Source organism: Meriones unguiculatus, chromosome 2 (assembly GCF_030254825.1).
Source record: "Meriones unguiculatus strain TT.TT164.6M chromosome 2, Bangor_MerUng_6.1, whole genome shotgun sequence".
In the NCBI taxonomy this organism is placed as follows: Eukaryota; Metazoa; Chordata; class Mammalia; order Rodentia; family Muridae; genus Meriones; species Meriones unguiculatus.
In genome coordinates this window covers 42,707,016-42,725,349 of record NC_083350.1, presented here as the reverse complement: position 1 = coordinate 42,725,349, position 18,334 = coordinate 42,707,016, and the positions used below count along the sequence as shown (strand labels likewise).

At 37.8% G+C, this 18,334-nt stretch overlaps 1 protein-coding gene across 1 annotated transcript in view; it reads left to right on the top strand.

Annotated features, from left to right (window-relative positions):
• Kcnn2 (potassium calcium-activated channel subfamily N member 2) overlaps positions 1-17,972 on the top strand; it is a 139,726-nt gene extending 121,754 nt beyond the window's left edge. The window contains exons 6-9 of the mRNA XM_060377308.1: positions 884-994; positions 8,639-8,766; positions 14,811-14,880; positions 17,366-17,972. Of these exons, the coding sequence (XP_060233291.1) occupies positions 884-994; positions 8,639-8,766; positions 14,811-14,880; positions 17,366-17,653 (597 nt within the window). The 3' untranslated portion in view covers positions 17,654-17,972. The remainder of the gene's footprint in view (positions 1-883; positions 995-8,638; positions 8,767-14,810; positions 14,881-17,365) is intronic.
• Positions 17,973-18,334: the final 362 nt, after the last annotated feature.

The following is an 18,334-nucleotide window of genomic DNA, read 5'->3' as shown; positions in this document are numbered from 1 at the left end:
CCTCTGTTGCTTGTGCATTGACTTTGGCTTAGCCATTTTATTGCTCTGTTGCCTTTCAAGATTGAGATTCTCTTAGGATTTATGGTCTCCCTTCCTACCAGTAGGAACCTTGCCTACTGTCCTGATCTGTTTCCATGATGACAACCCCACTTCCCAAGTCAGTTTGAGTAAACCTTAACCGTAGAAACACAGGCCTAAATTCTTGGGTGCCACACAGTGTCTCCCACATCCATCATCTGATTAAGCTAAATGGTTTGAAAGGCAATATCATTGCTTCTCTGAATGAGGGGCATTTCCTGGCTTTCTGCACATCCTATTATGTTTTGTCCAGGCTCCCATCACTACATTCGTCCATGGCCTTGTCACAGCCACACCACAGCCCGCACATACAAACAGTCTACTGCTCTCCTTCCCATTCTGTAGCCCCGCCCTTGTCTGAAAGCTTGCTGGTCTTGTCTCAAGAGAAGATTTTGAACTGTTATGTTTTTTTAAATCTTTATTTCTAGTCCATGTACTTATGTTAATTTGTTTAATATGCTTATATAATTATAGGTGTATAACAGATTTCCTGTTTTTTAAAAAAAAATTATGTCTGAAAATTCAGGAAGTTGGTTTTTAGCTATTTATTCCTTGTGGTGAAATCTTGTTTTATTCATTATTATGCTTTAGTTTTAAAAATAGGTAAACTAGGATTTTTATACCTTAAAGGAACATTGCTTACAATTGTTAACTACATATTTTTCTGTGATACTTATGGAAGACACTGAAAAGTATCACTTTTTGCTTGAGAAAATTAATGTATTTGAGACAAAACAACCTCTAATATAACTGTGATCAAAAGTATTAATTAATTCTTGGAGTTTTCCTTTTTCCTTGCTTTTAGGGTGCAGGTTGCACAGCCCTGGTGGTAGCCGTAGTGGCAAGAAAGCTAGAACTTACCAAAGCAGAAAAGCATGTGCACAATTTCATGATGGATACTCAGCTGACCAAAAGAGTAAGTAGACCCCACAACATCCCGTAAGAGGATGTTACTCACTGTCTTCTACCCATGTCAGAAACAGGGTTTTTCACTAAGACATCTGAAGCAGAGATGCCATAGGTTGAAGACAGAGGCATCCTTGGAATTGGTTCCATCTCGCACATTTTGTTAATGTGCTACCTAACTTCATGTCAATTGAGAATAATTACAGAACCCTGGTATTTACATAAAAGTAGATCTCATAAATCAAGACAGTAGGTATACTCAACATTTCAGCACAGTAACCGATATTAGATGGGGTAGAACCTAAAGAATACACTGTCTGTTGAAAATAGAAATTTTATGGTAAGGTGATTTCAAAGAAATTGTGCTGAGCTTCTTTGAAAATGTCTGCATTCTAAACACAGGGGTTACAAACATAAAATGTGCTTCTTATGACTTAGAGGTCATCAAAGAGATATCAAAAATGTCATAGCATCCAGGTGGAAGATCACCTTCCAGTTATTAGAGGTAAACAAAGCAATAATCAGTGTCGATAGAATACCTACCTTGGCCACATCCAGGTGTGACCCATGTGTGAACATACTTCCTCTTCAGAAAGCCTTGTTATGGCAGTTCCATAACAAGGAAAGCAATGCACTCAGAACTTAGACAACCTGCTCACAGTGCTGACATCAAGGTGGAAAGCTGGAAAAGAAGAAAATTATTTTTATTAGAGTATACTTTTAGCTTTTGGGATAGTTACTTGAAACATCAAAATACCAAAGTCAAAAATACCTAAAAATTATCTTGTAACATCTTGTAGCAGTCTTCACTTCCCAAAGTAGAATTCCATCAGGCTGTCATTGACATAATTAAATGCATTGTCATTCAGAAACTCTGCCCACAAAAGAATCGATAGAATTTTCAGATAAAGTTCCAACTTTCAGTATTTTTCTTATTCCTAATTTAACTTCTAAGTACAAAAGTGATCTTTTTAACTAAGCATACTCGCAGTCCCATATTGTCCCAAAGGGAAAAGAAGATCAATGGGGCCAGCCTGGCCAGCATAGTAGGACTGTGTTTCAAAACACAAATAGGCAAAGCCTTGATAAGTAGTTCCAGTACAGCATTTATTTTATGACAAAGTCATGTTATTACAGTTTTATTTATAAAAAGGGAACATGAATTTCAGTCGTTTCATACCCTAGAGCTAATAGTACTGCAGGAGTCTAATAGGGGATCAAAGCCCCTCCCCCATCGCAAACATTACTTTTAGCCCAACTTTGCCACTTCCAAACATTTTTTAATTACAATTTTTATGTATTATTATGGAGAACGCTACCTGTGCTATGGTGTGTATGTGGAGGTCAGAGAACTGTGGAGTTAGTTCTCACCTTTCAGCTTTATATAGGCTCCTGAGTTGGAGCTCAGTTTGTAAGACTTACACAGCAAGCACCTTTATGACTGAGCTGTCTTCCTCCCCCTGTTTCCCAAACGCTCTTTATTTCTTTCCAGTCTCCTCCTATTTTGTTTTCAACTCTCATTTCTGTCCTCAAAACTCATGAACATTTCTAATGTGAAGTTTAGAGAAAAGAGGTAAATGAAGGGCTAGATGAGTGCTCAGGATTATTTTTCTTTTCAGAACTGAAAATGAAATGAAATGAAAATACATTTCTATGTGTTTGTATTAGTTCATACACAATCCAGGAGCTGTTGAATGCTCTGTGCATCTCATAGGTTTGGCCAATAAGGTTCTGTCTTAGCAGAGCTGATGTCAAGAGTCACAAGTTCTACCTTATCAAGGGGGTATTTCTGTAAGGTCTTTTACAACCCATGCTATTTTATTATAAGCATTATATTTTTCTCAGGAATGAAATCAGCACTACAGTGGAGATGATGTTGCTGAGGGACTCATAGTGCCTGCCAGATGCATCTTCACTAAAAGGATGTTCAGATTCAAATACCCACATACAACACGATACTCATTTGCTTTAATAATGTTATCTTACTGCTATTTAAAAGCGGAACTACTTTGCGATATTTTTGTGAGTCACTCAGAAAGCCAGATTGCTGACCAATTAAGTTTTCATAGTCAAAATGTTGTTACGTAAAAGGCATGCATGTCAAAATGTCAATAGAATAAGATATAAATGTATAGCTTATGACACTTTCCTCATTCTGGTACTTGGCACATCATAGTTCTCTGATATTCATCTACTCAAGATTTTATGCAAAGTCATTAACTCAATGACTATCATTTACTTGGAGCATGCCTCAGTTGATTGTTTATGGAATTTCTAAGTGGAATCCCTGTGAAATTTTGACTTTTTTAAGTAATAATTTCAAAACCTTCAATTATTTCTGGAGGAAATGAAGAGTGAGCACAGAGTAACATATATGCTTAGAATATATAACTTATATATTCTAATATATAGTTAATCTGTATAGTTAATATATATTAAGATGAATACTAAAGTACAAACTCAAAAGCACTACATATATTGTTAAAATGCAAGTATCCCTTCACACACTCCATAGGAAATTTTTTTTCCATTGGTTATCAGGGAATATGGTCATAAATATTCTGAAATATGAAAATAACTCTAAAGAAAGAGCATCTTGAGTGTTGAAAGAATATTATCCCAGGAATACAAGTAGACTTTGAAGCATCCTAGTATGTGTCCTAGTGAGGCAAACAATATCATTAAAAAATTATTCACCATGTACAAATTTTCAGGAGAATGAATTTATATAAAAATCACTTTTCTATATGACTAGGCAAAGAAAATACACTATTCATTGAGAAAGCATTCAGAGAGTTCATTCTCGGAAAATTTGACCCTTTAAAGTTAAAAATTAGCCCAGAAGAACATGTACCCAGATTAAAGATGTTACCTAGCTTATAAAGATAGGAATGGAGACTGGGTTGATGGCTCAGTGGCTAAGAGTCCTTGCTGTGCAAATATGAAGGATACCCAGAGACCAAAGAAAAAGCCAAGTTTGACTGTGAGTGCCTGAAACCCCAGCATCAGTGGCAGATACAAGTAGATCCCTAGAGTGTGCATACTGGCCAGCCATACTAGCCAAAAATGTGAGCCTCCAGTAGGGTCTCACCTGGAGAGAGGAAGACAGATGCAAGATCCCAAATGTCCTGCTCTGGCCTCCACATGTGCATTCTCACATGCATGTACCATATAAAAGACAGGATCAGGACCAGCTATTTAATAAATACTCTGTCATCATAGTGGGCCCAACTGTTTGCATGCTGCATCTTTGGGGAATACTATTACTACTAATACAGAACTAAACAAACATAAAATCTTAAGCGTTTGATCCCCACATTGCCTTTGTGTTGCAAAGAATCTTGTAAAACAAGCAATTATGAGAACTCAACCAGAATTTTTAATTCTTAACACATACTATATAAATGTACTGTGGAGAATAATAATACATGTTAATAGACACTGATGGTATTTCTAAACATCAGTAAGATCTATCATGACACAGTCACACAGTTGTATCACTTTGTCTTCTGCATCACTGTTAACAAAGTCGCCAAATGATTTACTACACACAGCTTGTACACTGGCTACCCAGCTCATTGGATTGATTAGAACACGAAAGGGATCATGTCACTACAATAGGTCTCAGATACTCTCCCTTCGAAAACTGGGATGGGAGCTGGAGCCAAGCAGCCTGCTCTCCTCTCAGCAGAAGACACACTGGTTGCGTTACACTTGTTCTTCCTTGAAGACAGGAATAAATTAAAGCAAAGTGCCATAATGTATGGATGAGGATGATATGGTGAAACCCATTACTTTGTTTATTATCCTTTTTTAAAAAAAGTTTCTAGGGAGACTCCTCAGTTAGTAAAGTGCTCATTATTCAAACATGAGGACCTGGGTTTCTTTCCCCAGGACCTTTGCAAAACTATGGGCATGCGTTTCGCTCCTGTGATTTCAGGGCTGAGAATGCAAAGTCAGGAGGAACTTGCAGGATAGCCACCCCAGTCTGCCAGCCTACCCAAATTAACAAGGTCCAGGTTCAGTGAAAGACCTTATCTCAAAACACAAGATGGATAAGAGATTGAGAAGGACACCCAATAATGACATACGTCTTCCACAGTCACATGCACATACATATGTACATACATACAAAGGCTTCCAAGGAGAGAAGAAAAATAAAATCAAAGTTGAAAATGAAGACGCAAGTTTTTAAAAATTAAGGGAAAATGTAAGTGATGACAGATTGTTAGTAATGACTGTTGAAAAGCTTCTTCATAACTTACAGGTTTATACAACGTTCATTTAACAATTCATTTGCTGTAAGTGTTTTTCTGGTTCTCAAAGCACTCTCATAAGCTGGTTCTGATGCCCACTATTGCAGAAAAAAAATAAAGCAGTGCCATACTTACATTTTATCTTATTATTTGTGGGTTTATTTTTTAATTTTATCTTATTATTTGTGGTTTTATTTTTTAATTATTTGTGAAGCAGCAATGAAACTATGGGTAGCCTTTATACCCTGGGGAGTCACAGAAAGGTATCTGGACAGCTCTTATTGCCACTGTTACCATTTCGCTTACAGCCTTTGTTTGTGCAATTACCAAAGACTTGTTTATTAACATGCCTTTCAATTTTTTTTCCAATGTAGGGTTTCAATTCAACTTGAACCTTAGGAAGACAGAGAAAACATCTCTACTTTCCTTTAGTTTGGCATGTGATGAGAAGAGATATAGGCAGTCAGCAGGGATGAAGCAATTGCCCTAGAGCTCTTTTTTAACCTCTCTCTTCAAATTTTGCTAATTTCTATTTTTTTTTCTGTCCTGGGAATCTAGCATGGAGCCTGCTATATGCTAGGCAAACACACCTCCGCCCAACTATGTCCCCAGCCCTCTTGATTGACTCTAGAACTGCTGAATTTCCTCATGGCAAACAGAGCTTGGTAAAGCACCTTGACTGAATTGCAATTTTTCATGCATTTGAGAATCCTTCATAACCATCATCATAGTATATCACGTATCACAGCCAGCAGATATTCAGTGTGTTTGTTGAATCATCAATGTACTTACAGCTGAAATTTGTTCTGTAGTACTCAGTACTCTTTAAAATCACAGGGATCCTTTGGGATCTGAGTGTGTGAGTGTGTGTGTGTGAAATCTGTATGACAATATATGATCTAAAATTTTCTATATTATTAGTTCATGATTAGAAATTTTTATGTATAAATTATGTATCCATTGGTGCCCACTTAACACCACAGCCATGTTTAACACCGGCTATGCCCAAAGCACTTAACTAGAAAGGGACAGTGGTTAGTGACATGGCCTTTGATGCTACCTTTAAGGCTTTATAAAAACTCAGGGAGGAGGAGAGGGGGCCAAAGGCGAAATAATTAGACACTGTAGTACAGGTCTTCCCTGAGGAAGAGGTGCCTCAAATCAAGTTCCCAGTTACCCCGATGACAGGGAATACGGATACTTGCTGTTCTCTGAATCCTTGGAAATTTGAGCAGCTGTTTTGTCCATTTTCCCAGGTGCTTTTAAACCAGTCTGCCTATTGTCCACTTCTCAGCCCTAACGAGGACAAGAAGACCCATGATTGGAAAAACCTCAGTCATAGGCAGAATTTGGAATTTTGTTTTGTTGTGTAATTCTGGCACATATTGTTTCATAGCTTTCATGTTGAAAAGTAACAGTTAAAGCAGTAATGTGTTTTAAAGACTTCATTAGGGAAGTAAGAGAATGTATTTTAAAAATCAATTCACATGTTTCAGATTTTTTTTTTAAAGGAAATGCCTAGGTTTCATTGCATTTAAGCCTGTTAGCTACAACGACTGCTTAGGGAACACAGATCCTGAGCATAAGGCTCTTAGGGCATCGCCCACCCACTCTACCCTGCACAGAGATTCCCTGCTCCCCTACAATCCCAACAGGAAAGAGTCATTTAAAATGCAGCCAAGAAACAGGAAGCCACCCTTTTCAAAAGTTTGTAAGATTTTAAAGTAATTTGGAGTTTTCACTTTGTAGGTGGGAATCTACATAAAATCAGTTGCTATGTTTAATGCTAGGGTCATGTCCTAGCTGGGACCGTGTCCCAGCATTAAACCTTCATAACCGGTCTGGAAATGAGTCCCTCCATTGTCACATGTACAGGAAAGCCAGGGAGGTCATATACCAGGCTGCTCATCGACTGTCCAGCATCCCACAGCCACTTGGTAGCTCCTGTTCTGATAGGACCCATCCTTAGCGGAGATAGCTAGAGGACTTGTAGCCAATCTCTTCCCACACCATGCTCTAAGAAAGCAGGGAGTTCAAACCTCCACCTCTCACCTGCACTGATTTCTTTACCTTTAAAAAGACCCAGGATTTGGCTTCCAGTCTTCTTACCTTCCCTGGAAAGAGGTGAGGTGCTGGTGTGACATTGACTCCCTGCCATACTCCATATCTCTTCCTGCTCTTTTTCTTTTAGTTTGAGGAAATGCATTTGGGCAATACAATTTCACTCAAGAAGAAAGGGTTTCATACCATTAATCCTGAAATGTGACTTTTATTTTGCAAAAGCAGAAAGTTATACCTGTAAAATTAGATCATAGTTATATGTAACTCTATGGCAGCTTCTTATTGAAAACACCAGAAATAACAGGGCTTTAGTAATTGTCATCTGTAACACTCTCATGTTGGAGAACATTAAATTCCAGCAACCTCACCAGGCATTGGACCTGACTTGGTTATTGTTGACTCAAGGACTCAAGACCCATTTCTCAGTGTTATCTTACATTCTACTGATCCCTCTGGCACTACCTATTCTGAGTTGTCTTTCTCCGCCCACCATTGAGCCCAGGCCTTTCTTCACTCAAGAAAAACTCAATGGAAAAACTTCTTTGAACAAGTAACGAGCCAATTAGCTGGAGAAGCTCTAGCTTTCCAAGTCCTGTGGCAGAGGCAAGGAGAAAAGATCTACCCTGTCTAGGCCTCTCACAGTTCCCAGTGCCTTTGGGGATTTCAATCAAGAAAGTGGTTGGGTAAGATTCCCAGCTTTCATGAGGCTACTGCAATTTTCACATCTGTCATCTGTTTGAAAAGCAACATATTTAATTTTCCCATGAAGCCATAATAACAACCCTCTAAGTGAAAGTATGCAAAGAAGCAAATAAATCACTGTTGCTCTGGGAGCTTACCTGCATGGGGTGAACCCACACACTCAGCCATGGAACCATGCCTTAGTTGAGCTGCACAGCCAGAGAGATACTCAGTGGGCTTGCAAAGGCAAGCTTAACCTTTGCCATTTTGCCCTTTTCTGGGGAAATAAGAGAGTATGGAGAGAAGCATTGTGGTGGAAAGAGGAAAAATCAGCATCTCTGAGTTCTCTTTAAACAAGGTGTGGAATAAAAACTTCCTTTCTTTTCAAAGCACAGCGTGCAGCACAGAAGACTTCAGTAGTATATCCCCAATATTTCACTCAAGGGTTCCCAGACAGGCATAAATACTTGTATAAAGGGAGATATGCCAGAAGAAAAAACAGTCTTGAGTAGCGATTTTAGAGCTCCTGTTTTCTGTGATCTCAGGATGAGAAACACCTTTTCTGTGATTCTAGGGATGAGAAACACAGCCTTGAATGAATACAGGGAATCTTCTTGAGGATGTCGCCACTGCTTTTCTTGTGTTTTTCTAAACAGGTGAAAAACGCAGCCGCCAATGTACTCAGGGAAACGTGGTTAATCTACAAAAACACAAAGTTAGTGAAAAAGATCGACCACGCAAAAGTAAGGAAGCATCAACGGAAATTCTTGCAAGCTATTCATCAGTAAGTACCTGTTTTCTTTTCCATCTAGTTCTTTCTTCTTTTGCTTGCTGGCCCTTCCTTTGTGAGGGAGGAAAAAGGAAAAGGGCACTGTCGTGTTTGCCACTTCCAGGAGACATCTGAGACTCTAACACTGAACTCCAGACAAAAGTTTAGTTCTATTTATGACTGAAAATTGTGTGTATTAATCAAAATATCTTTCTCTTCAAAGGCATAATTTCTGTTAGAATTGTATTGAATTAGTGTATTTGTTTATATAGTTTGCCCTGAAGGGTTCAACTTATAGTCACTGAAGAATCTTGGTTGGAAAAAAAAAAGTATATGATCCATCTTGATTTTTGCATGCCAGCAAATATCTTTATATGACAGATTACATTGAATTGTCATAACTCTGAAATATTCAATGACTTCTTAATCAGAAAGTTGGGAGTTATCTGTATGCTATATGTTCACTATAGAGCTTAGAGTTAGTATTGTTCAATATTCTCTTATTAAGTTACTTTTATTCAGTTGACATAGGCCCTTCATGCATGTCTCTGTTATGTAATTACTAGAGTCTTTTAAGATAACAGTCTATACTCATAAAGCTCAGTGATTATTGGGAAACAGACCTTTCTCTCCAGGCTAACATCATCTTCACTGTAAGTGTTACTCGTGTGGGTATCAACTATGATACCAGAGAGACAGGCTTTTTGATGCCCTTTCTTCATGGTCATATTTGTGGCTCAAGATAGTGGGTTTCTTTGTGAAACATACCAGGGTAATAATGGGAAGGTGGGTAAGTATTAGGGCTTTCCCTATACCATGGGATTGGCCTTCTCAGGCTCAGACAGTACAACAGACAAGAAAGCTACGACTCTGGGATTTTTTTTTTCAGATTTTAGTGATTATATAAACTTTATTCACAAAAATTTAATATACAATAATTTATTTATTTACATTACTCTTGGATTATAACAGGTGTATATGTATTATTTCTGCAGAAGGATTTTTATGTATGTATATTTAATGAATTCATAGGGAGCATGGTACCACTAACTTTCTATGAGGACTCCAAAGACTTTTCACTTCTAAGCTTTCACTGGTCCAGCCTCTGCCCTGCTTAATTAAGATATTAATATACCCTAGGAAAGTCTATAATGTTCCTACAGTGATGTTCATAGGCATACTTCTATGGGAGCTGAAGCCTCCGTTAGTCAATAAAACCCAAGGAACTCCGGGATTAAAATAGAGAAAGCTCTGCACATATGGCAGAATAGTTTATCATTACGGCTCGCAGCCACTCACTCGTGCTCCTTATTGCCACCAACGCACTTTCCTAAGAAGGGGATGGTATTTCTCTTCTGTGACTTCACAAGGCACTCAACTTCAACTGTTTTTCTCCCTGCTTTGAAAGGAAATGAAAAGACTAGGAATTTAAAATCATTCTTTTTAAAGTCAGGGGGAAGCACAAAGAGGAGAATTATCTTCGAGCTGGCTCACAAAGCTGGGGCTTGCTCCTTGGAGCTCAGTTGTTTTTCTGACCCAGAGCCAACCCAGGAGCACCAGCCCAGACAGTGGCATTCCCTTGATTCTCTGCACAAGAGAATGCAGCCCCAAGAAATATACATATTCTTCCTCTGTGTTCCCCAGGGCCATCTAGATAACCACTTGGAAATAATCACTTGGAAAGAGCTCATTAGAGAAAGTGTGTCCTCTGAAGCTATTTGACATACTAACACAGCATTACTAAAGCAGTCACAGCAAATCCTAGTAGTCTATGTTGTTTGAGTATGATTAAAAAAAAAAAACAAAACAAAAAAACTTCCCTTCCTCAGGATGAGAAGACATAGCCAAAGATGAAGGGCAGGAGATAAAGTAGGAGTAAGCATGTCCATCTGTCCTGACCATGCTTCTTAATTTACTGTAACATTTGATTTGCTCTTTTGCTAAATTTTCAACTAAAAAGTCCAAAGCAAGTGCCAACAGAGTTTGTAACACAGTCCTCTAACTATGGGGGTATGGTGGCTATTTAATTTATTTTGTCATGTGCTTTGAGTTATAAGTACATCACCACAATAATATGCAAGTATTTTTTCACTGCAAAATCTTTAGTTTTGCTGTAAGTTTCTCATTTTTTAACAAAATATTGTGAAAAAAATTCTCTATAGATGGAAGCTGATCTTATGAACTGCCCCAAAGGAACTGGCACCTCTTTCTTATGTCAGCCTGATCAGAAGAGCACATAGGCGGAGCTTATATGGAGTCCTTCAGCTGGCTTCTTTGGATAGTGTGGCAGAAGCCACCCCTTGTTATTCTTCTGATTTCATGAAACATTTCCCATTCTCATGCTTTTCTTTCCTTTTTAAAAATGCAGTGTGTACATCCAAATCAGATGAGTTTGATGCAATTCATTTGTGTTCAGAATTGTTTTATGTTAGTTTGGGGATTACTGGGTTTCCTTTGCTGCTGGGTATACTTAAGGTTTATGAACAATTACAGTGCAGTAAGTTTGATCTTATGGGCTGGGTTTGGCTAGATGGGTCCTACTGGTGCATAATCACTTGTCATGTTAATTTCATATTGGAAGTTGTAGAATGACGTCATTAAAGACAGCACACAGGGCTCGATTCCTCAGGGTCAGGGCTTCCCTGCCCACTGTTCAGGGGTATTCTTAGCATCGTCTGCCAGCACTGCATGAAGGAGACCTTCCAGCTGAACATAAACAAGACATTTTCGCTGGAGCTCGCCTGGCTTTTGCTCTCCTGATTCTCCATGAGAGCAATTTTCGCAGCTCTTTCCTCTTCTGCCAATCCCCACTAGCTCAGCTCAGCTCTTTCTTTTCCATACTTTATGGCCTCTTTCCAAACATGTGACCTCTCTAGCTTCTGATGATGCTAAACTCTCTAGGCCAATGCCCTCCTCTCAGGAATGTGTTTGTCTTTTTTTGAATTGTCACTCAATGCCATGAAGTGTTCTCTCTCTAACTTTCAATACTTTTTCTGATAGCAGCTTTAACACTTTCATTCTTCTGTCTCAACCATGGATCCATCAATCAACATGAATTTGTCTAGAGCCAAGAAAGCTAATGTGCATAATTTACATTAGAGGGGATTCCAAATAGCCCTGATATGGAAAAATACGCTCCCCCTTGCAAAGAATCATTATACATATCACTCTAAAGCCAGTGATTCCTATTATTCTGTTGAACACCAAGTATGAAGAGGCCAACAGGACTTTACAAATTTCTTCCTCTGCTTTAGGAGGAAGCCAAGTGCTTTCAGGTAGGCAGAAAATAGTGACAACAGAGGATGGAAATGAATTGAATAGTGCCAATCAATGTCAAGGTCCCACAGGGTCTCCCAGCTGATGAATCGAGCCCCCAGTGCACCAACTGAACACCGCATTATGTTATTTTGTGTTCTGGAATACTTTACAGTTTCTTTTCTTTTGTTTTGTCTTTTTATTTCAACAAAATGAAAATAGAGCTCGGAAGTAAGTTGTGTGAGCTGTTCCTTTCAGCATTTGCAGAATTTTCTACTGGCTGCATGCACCCAGCAGATCCTTTATTTGTGACTTTTGGTAGTCTGATTGCTGCTATGGAAATGTGATCCAAAACTCATGATATTTTCCCGTGATAAGTGAAGTTCACAAGGAAGAAATCAACATCTGTTTCTTAATCTTTTGTGGAAGAAAAGTATTCTATACATGTGCATGTTATCTTTTATTCTGGCAGCTGCAGCTTGAGCAGTGTCTGTCTGTCTGCTCTTATACATCACAGGTGCCTAGGAAGGCAGTCCCATACTACAGGCAGATCACAGGGCAAGATAAAACGATTGAAGTCCTGAGAGCTAATGTCAGCCTTCTAGATAAATAATAAATACCATGGGCAAAATTATACGGCCAGACATAGCTTGGAAATCCAGCAGGCACTGGGCTCCACTGCTTTTGAGAAAGCTCTCACTTTACCTAAACAACTATCACTTTCAACCTCCCGTTTTTCAAGACTCTTTGCTCAAAGATGGCTGGAGGCATCTGATCCAGAGCTGCAAACGCTAGCCATTATTAAATTTTAAAAGAAAACTTGATGTAAGTGACTATCATAAAAGGTAGCATTCACAGTAATAAGTAAATTGGCACCAATTGGCAGTTTATCCTGGTATTGAATTCTAGCCATAGGCTAGAACGTTCTGAGCAAAGAGTCTACCCCTCCCCTATGAAAAACCTTTTAAGCAGATGTCAGGAGCTAGAGACAGGATAGGACCTGCCTTACACTTTTTCTTGCAATAATCCAGATGTTCATGATAAAATGGAAAGCTGTCTTTCCATATATTTTAGAGTTAAGCTCTTACATGAGCATCACTTAAAGTCAATTATGATACTTTCAGCACTCAAGGATGGCACTAATATAATACTTCATTCCGTACTTAAAGAAACAAAGTCAGATTGGGGTCAATGTGAGCAGAGTCCCTAAGGGACATTGCAGCTTTCCCTACCATACTTCTCTTCACTGATCTAGGATGCTTTTAACTCACATTTTTGCTGATTTTTAAAAGGTAGAGTTTCAGAGTTATAACCTTTCTCATTGCTTAGAGAAAACTCTGTCAATAATATATTGAATTTAAATACATGTCTGTAGATTTCTTTCAGATCAGAATTCTCTCTCTCTCTCTCTCTCTCTCTCTCTCTCTCTCTCTCTCTCATCATCATCATCAAAAGGACCCAGTTAAGTTGGTTCCAAGTTTCTAATGAACAAACAGCAAGAATAGAGATATCTGAGCCATTTTAGATTGCTTAAGGCTATAGGATAGGTGGATGGCATTTAGACTCTTAGCTGGTGGAAGCTGTGTCTTCACTGTGGCGCATTCAGCTACATGCTGGCTGTCCTAGGTACAAGACTTTAAGTCATTAAGTAAACATTGGGAAAATCTCCCTGGCAGTAAAATCTTGCCCTGTGAGTTTTTATTTCTCTTAGGTAGTCATATACTATTTAAACTAAATTTTATGCTATTCAATTTAAATAGCATGAAATATTCTCTTCATTCATTAAAGTCGTATTTAGAAATGATTCATTATCAAAACCAAAGTAAGTTTAGAATGGATTTTCTTTTTCTCTTTGTCACAAAATATCTTAGATTTTTTTGAGTCAGGCTTTGAATAGCTGGCTTCCAGAACAGTAATATACCTTTCTCTTATAAAGTCTTAATTTTTTGAACATAAGAATCATGTAGTAAATATTTATTAAAGTACTACAATAAATAAGTGAAAGAACAATAAGAGTTTTCATTTAGAAAAATGGCTTTTTAAAAGCATGGCCTTGTGACCGGCAATCAAATACATGCAATGACATTTTAAAGTACCTAAAAGTAATCTTAAAAATAGAAATTCTACCCACCAGATATTTTTTCATTAAAAAAAAAAAAAAACTACAATAAAAGCTAAAAGAGATTCTCCCAAATAAATGGTTTGGCCTTTCTTCAAATTTATTGTCAGTTTAGATAAAATAAGAGAAATAGAGTAAGAAAATTATATATTTTGAGTTATCTTGCTGCTGGTTGAATAAAAGTGATTTTTGTTAACAAGAATCTCACTTATCACTGTGTTTTCATCAGGTTCAAATACCTAACCCAATTCATTTCAGACTACACAGGGTTAATACCTGTATCTAGTCACGTAGGCATAGGAAGGTGTTCATTGCTCCAACATGATGAAATTCCAGTTGCTTTACATATTTCTTCCTATGTCTATTTGTCATGATACTGGGGCTTTAAGGAATGTTTTGGCTTCTTCTCATATGGTTAAATCCTTATGAGTCTTACTGAATTCAACTTACCTGGTACATAGTGTCCTGAGGACATCTCATCTCTTGCTCTCCTTTCTTTTTGCGGTGTTGGGGAAGCATGCTTCTCATTGTACCAGATACATAACCAGTGTGGACTTTACCCCCAAGTACTCAAGGCATTCTCCATGCAGTTTTTTGCTCTTGTGGATCTTGTGCATGCCCTTTGAAAGCAGTGACGTAGCCAAGAAGACAAGAGACCTTTCTAACTTAAGATTCTATCCTTTAGATTACGAAGTGTGAAGATGGAGCAGAGGAAACTGAATGACCAAGCAAACACCCTAGTGGATCTGGCAAAGGTAATCTTGAGGGGTTCTGCACTCAGGGTTGTAGCTCTTGAAATTAACCACTGCACCATAATGAGCAGAACTTCTGAAGAAGCCACTGCAGATTTAATAAACAAATCTATCAAACCATACTGGAGTGATGGTCTAACTGAGAAGCAATTTTTTTTTCTAAAACTTATGCTGAGTTCATAAGCTCTTTCCCCATATACATTATCCAATGCTCTGCTAAAAGCATCTATGGGGGAGTGCACTGGGAAAACTATAAGACTTCTAAGTAAAATATGAAATGATACTTTATCCCTGAAAGGATGAAACTACATCATGAGTGTTACTATGAGAGCCTCGGATAAGTACAACTCATAAGTCTTTTTATATTTTATATTTTTAAGCAATCCCCAAACTACCAAACTATATAAATTGAATATTTTAAAATCCCAGAAATTATAACCTAAAATAAAATGTGTGCTCCCAAAAAATTATACTCTCTTTTTATGGCTTTCCCCATTATTTAATACTCATACTTCTTTTCAACAAGTGCATTAATAGTTTTTTAGTTCTTTGTCACATCTACAAGATTTTTTTTTTATTGTTCCTCCATAAGTAAAAGCCACTCTGGAAATATGAATATTTATCAACTGTGGAAACATTACATCCTGTTCAGCTAGTTCTAACAGAGACTCTAGAATAGAAGTATCTATGTGTTCTGCCTTTTAGCCCAATTGCTTTGGCAAAGGCAACACTAAGACATATACATCCTGTTTTATATTTGATAAATCATCTTATGTTTTTGCCAAATCTTCATGTCTAATCCAAGAAATTAGACACTTGGCCTCATCAAATAGTACTTCCAAAGTATATTCATTTTATGCAGTATCAGTAGCACATACTAGAGAAACATATTCAAGGTAAGTATTCAGTGACTCACCTCAGGGGAGCATGCATCGTTCACATAAGCTTGACAGTGTACAGTCATGCAGAACAAAACAACCTCCGTTAATGTGCTTCTTGCTTGAGGAAGGCTTTTGTATCACTCCTAGGTTAAATGTTGGAAAATATTGAATACTAAAAATAAAACATACCCTTTTACATTTGTATGAAGGTAAGAAACAGTCTTTAAGAGCACAGTAGGAAATCGAAATATGCCTCACCTAGCATGCATGAGATCATGTGCTTGCTCTCTATTACTGTTCATACATGAAACATATATACAAGGTAAAATATATTTGAGTTATTTACATAGTACCATGCTTACTCTATCCATAAGGTGAGACATGCCATAAGAGTTCAGTATCTTTCAAATGAATGGATGTTGCTCAATTCTCCCAAGAATATAGTTAAACTGAAATTAGTGCTCTCTGTGTTTATGGTGCAAACAAAACAAACTGCTGATATTCTGAATGACTTCCTCACTCAGTTTATCATCTTTAAGCAGCAGTGAAGCTGGGAGAGACAGGAAGAAATGGCGTAGGAGGAGAAAGAAAAACAAGGAGTCTTGGGTTTGGGAAAGGTGGTGCTAGACTCATTGCAGCATGTTTATCCTTCCACTTGGCCCCTCTTTTCCATCTCTAGCTCCAAGCTGCTCAGACCTGGAATTCCTTCTCCAGTTTTCTTAAAAACATCAGGAACTATAACTGAGACTTAGACTCTGACTCCCTTTGATCTAGATAACTTCAGTTTTCTGTACAATGAAAACATTTCACACCCCTGCTTCAGACCATGTAGCTCTGAGTAAACCATTTCAGTAAGGTGATCTGTACATTTTTGCTTGTGTGACACACAGAGGGCACATCCAGAGCTTTGTGCCCATTCTGTAAGTGCTTAACCACTGGATTTCACCCCCACCCCCCAGCCATGGACTAGTAACTTTATATCCTCCACTACTATTAATCTTATTGAGGATTTATATTAGTTCACATCTTACCTGTGAAATTTTCTGTTGGAGTCAATGAAAAGAGATCTGAGATTTGAAACATAAGATGTATATTGATTGCTTTACCTTACTGCTATCTGATCAAATCAGTTGGTTCTAAACTTTATTCCTACTCTTCCATCATGATTTTACATCTCACTATCACCGAAATGTTATTGTTTTGTTCCTTAAATCTTACTGTTATTATAAAAATTGTTTATGTTGTAATGTCACATGTTGAGAAATGAATTTGATACACTAACTTGGATACGAATCATCAACACACATAAATATTAAATTGAAATATTTTCATTTATCTTTATGCTACCTAAAATCATTGGGCATTTCACTAGCAATAACTATACCATGCTTTCTAAATCATAACCGGAATTGCCTGTCATGATTCATTTAAATGTCAGCATTAAGAATATATAGAATTTGCTTTGCGACCTAAACTGTTCTGTTTGCAGACACACCTGTCATCTGCAAGAGGCCAGTTGTGAAGCTTGAAGAGTTGACACTTCTGCTTCTGAGGCAAGAGTAATGGAGCCTCTTACTTCTCTCCTTCTGTCTTCTCTTGTTTTTCAGACCCAGAATATCATGTATGACATGATTTCCGACTTAAATGAAAGGAGTGAAGACTTTGAGAAAAGAATCGTCACCCTGGAAACAAAGTTAGAGACTTTGATTGGTAGCATTCATGCCCTCCCTGGGCTCATCAGCCAGACCATCAGACAGCAGCAGAGGGACTTCATTGAGGCTCAGATGGAGAACTATGACAAGCATGTCACCTACAATGCTGAGCGTTCCCGGTCCTCGTCCAGGAGGCGGCGGTCCTCCTCCACAGCGCCACCAACTTCATCAGAGAGTAGCTAGAAGAGAATAAGTTAACCACAAAATAAGACTTTTAGCCATCATATGGTCAATATTTTAGCTTTTATTGTAAAGCCCCTATGGTTCTAATCAGCGTTATCCGGGTTCTGATGTCAGAGTCTTGGGAACCTGAACACTAACTAAGTTTTAGGCCAAAATATGAGTGAAAACTCTTTTTGTTTCTTTCAGATGCACAGGGAATGCACCAATTATTGCTATATAGATTGTTCCTCCTGTAATTTCACTAACTTTTTATTCATGCACTTCAAACAAACTTTACTACTACATTATATGATATATAATAAAAAAGTTAATTTCTGCACATATTTGTTTGGTCTCTTTCCATCCCCGTAACTTCACCTCTCACATTGTTTTCAGGGTAATGACTGTCTGTTATCTGATCCATGTTGATAATTTTGATTTTTTCAAATTTCTCCTGGTATGAAAAGGACTAAATTGTTCTACTCCTAATTTATGAAGATTTCCTTCCTGAAATATTAACATCACAACCATTTGGCCCTGCCCTCTTTTTGGTTCACATTATATTTTAGTGTACTTTGCAGCCAAATGATGTAGAAAGTTGGACAGTCTTATCAGGACATATGCAAACAGGGGGAAGAGATGCTTTCAAAAATTATTTTATTTCTATTTAATAAGCAAATATACAGGAAGGCAATATCAAGA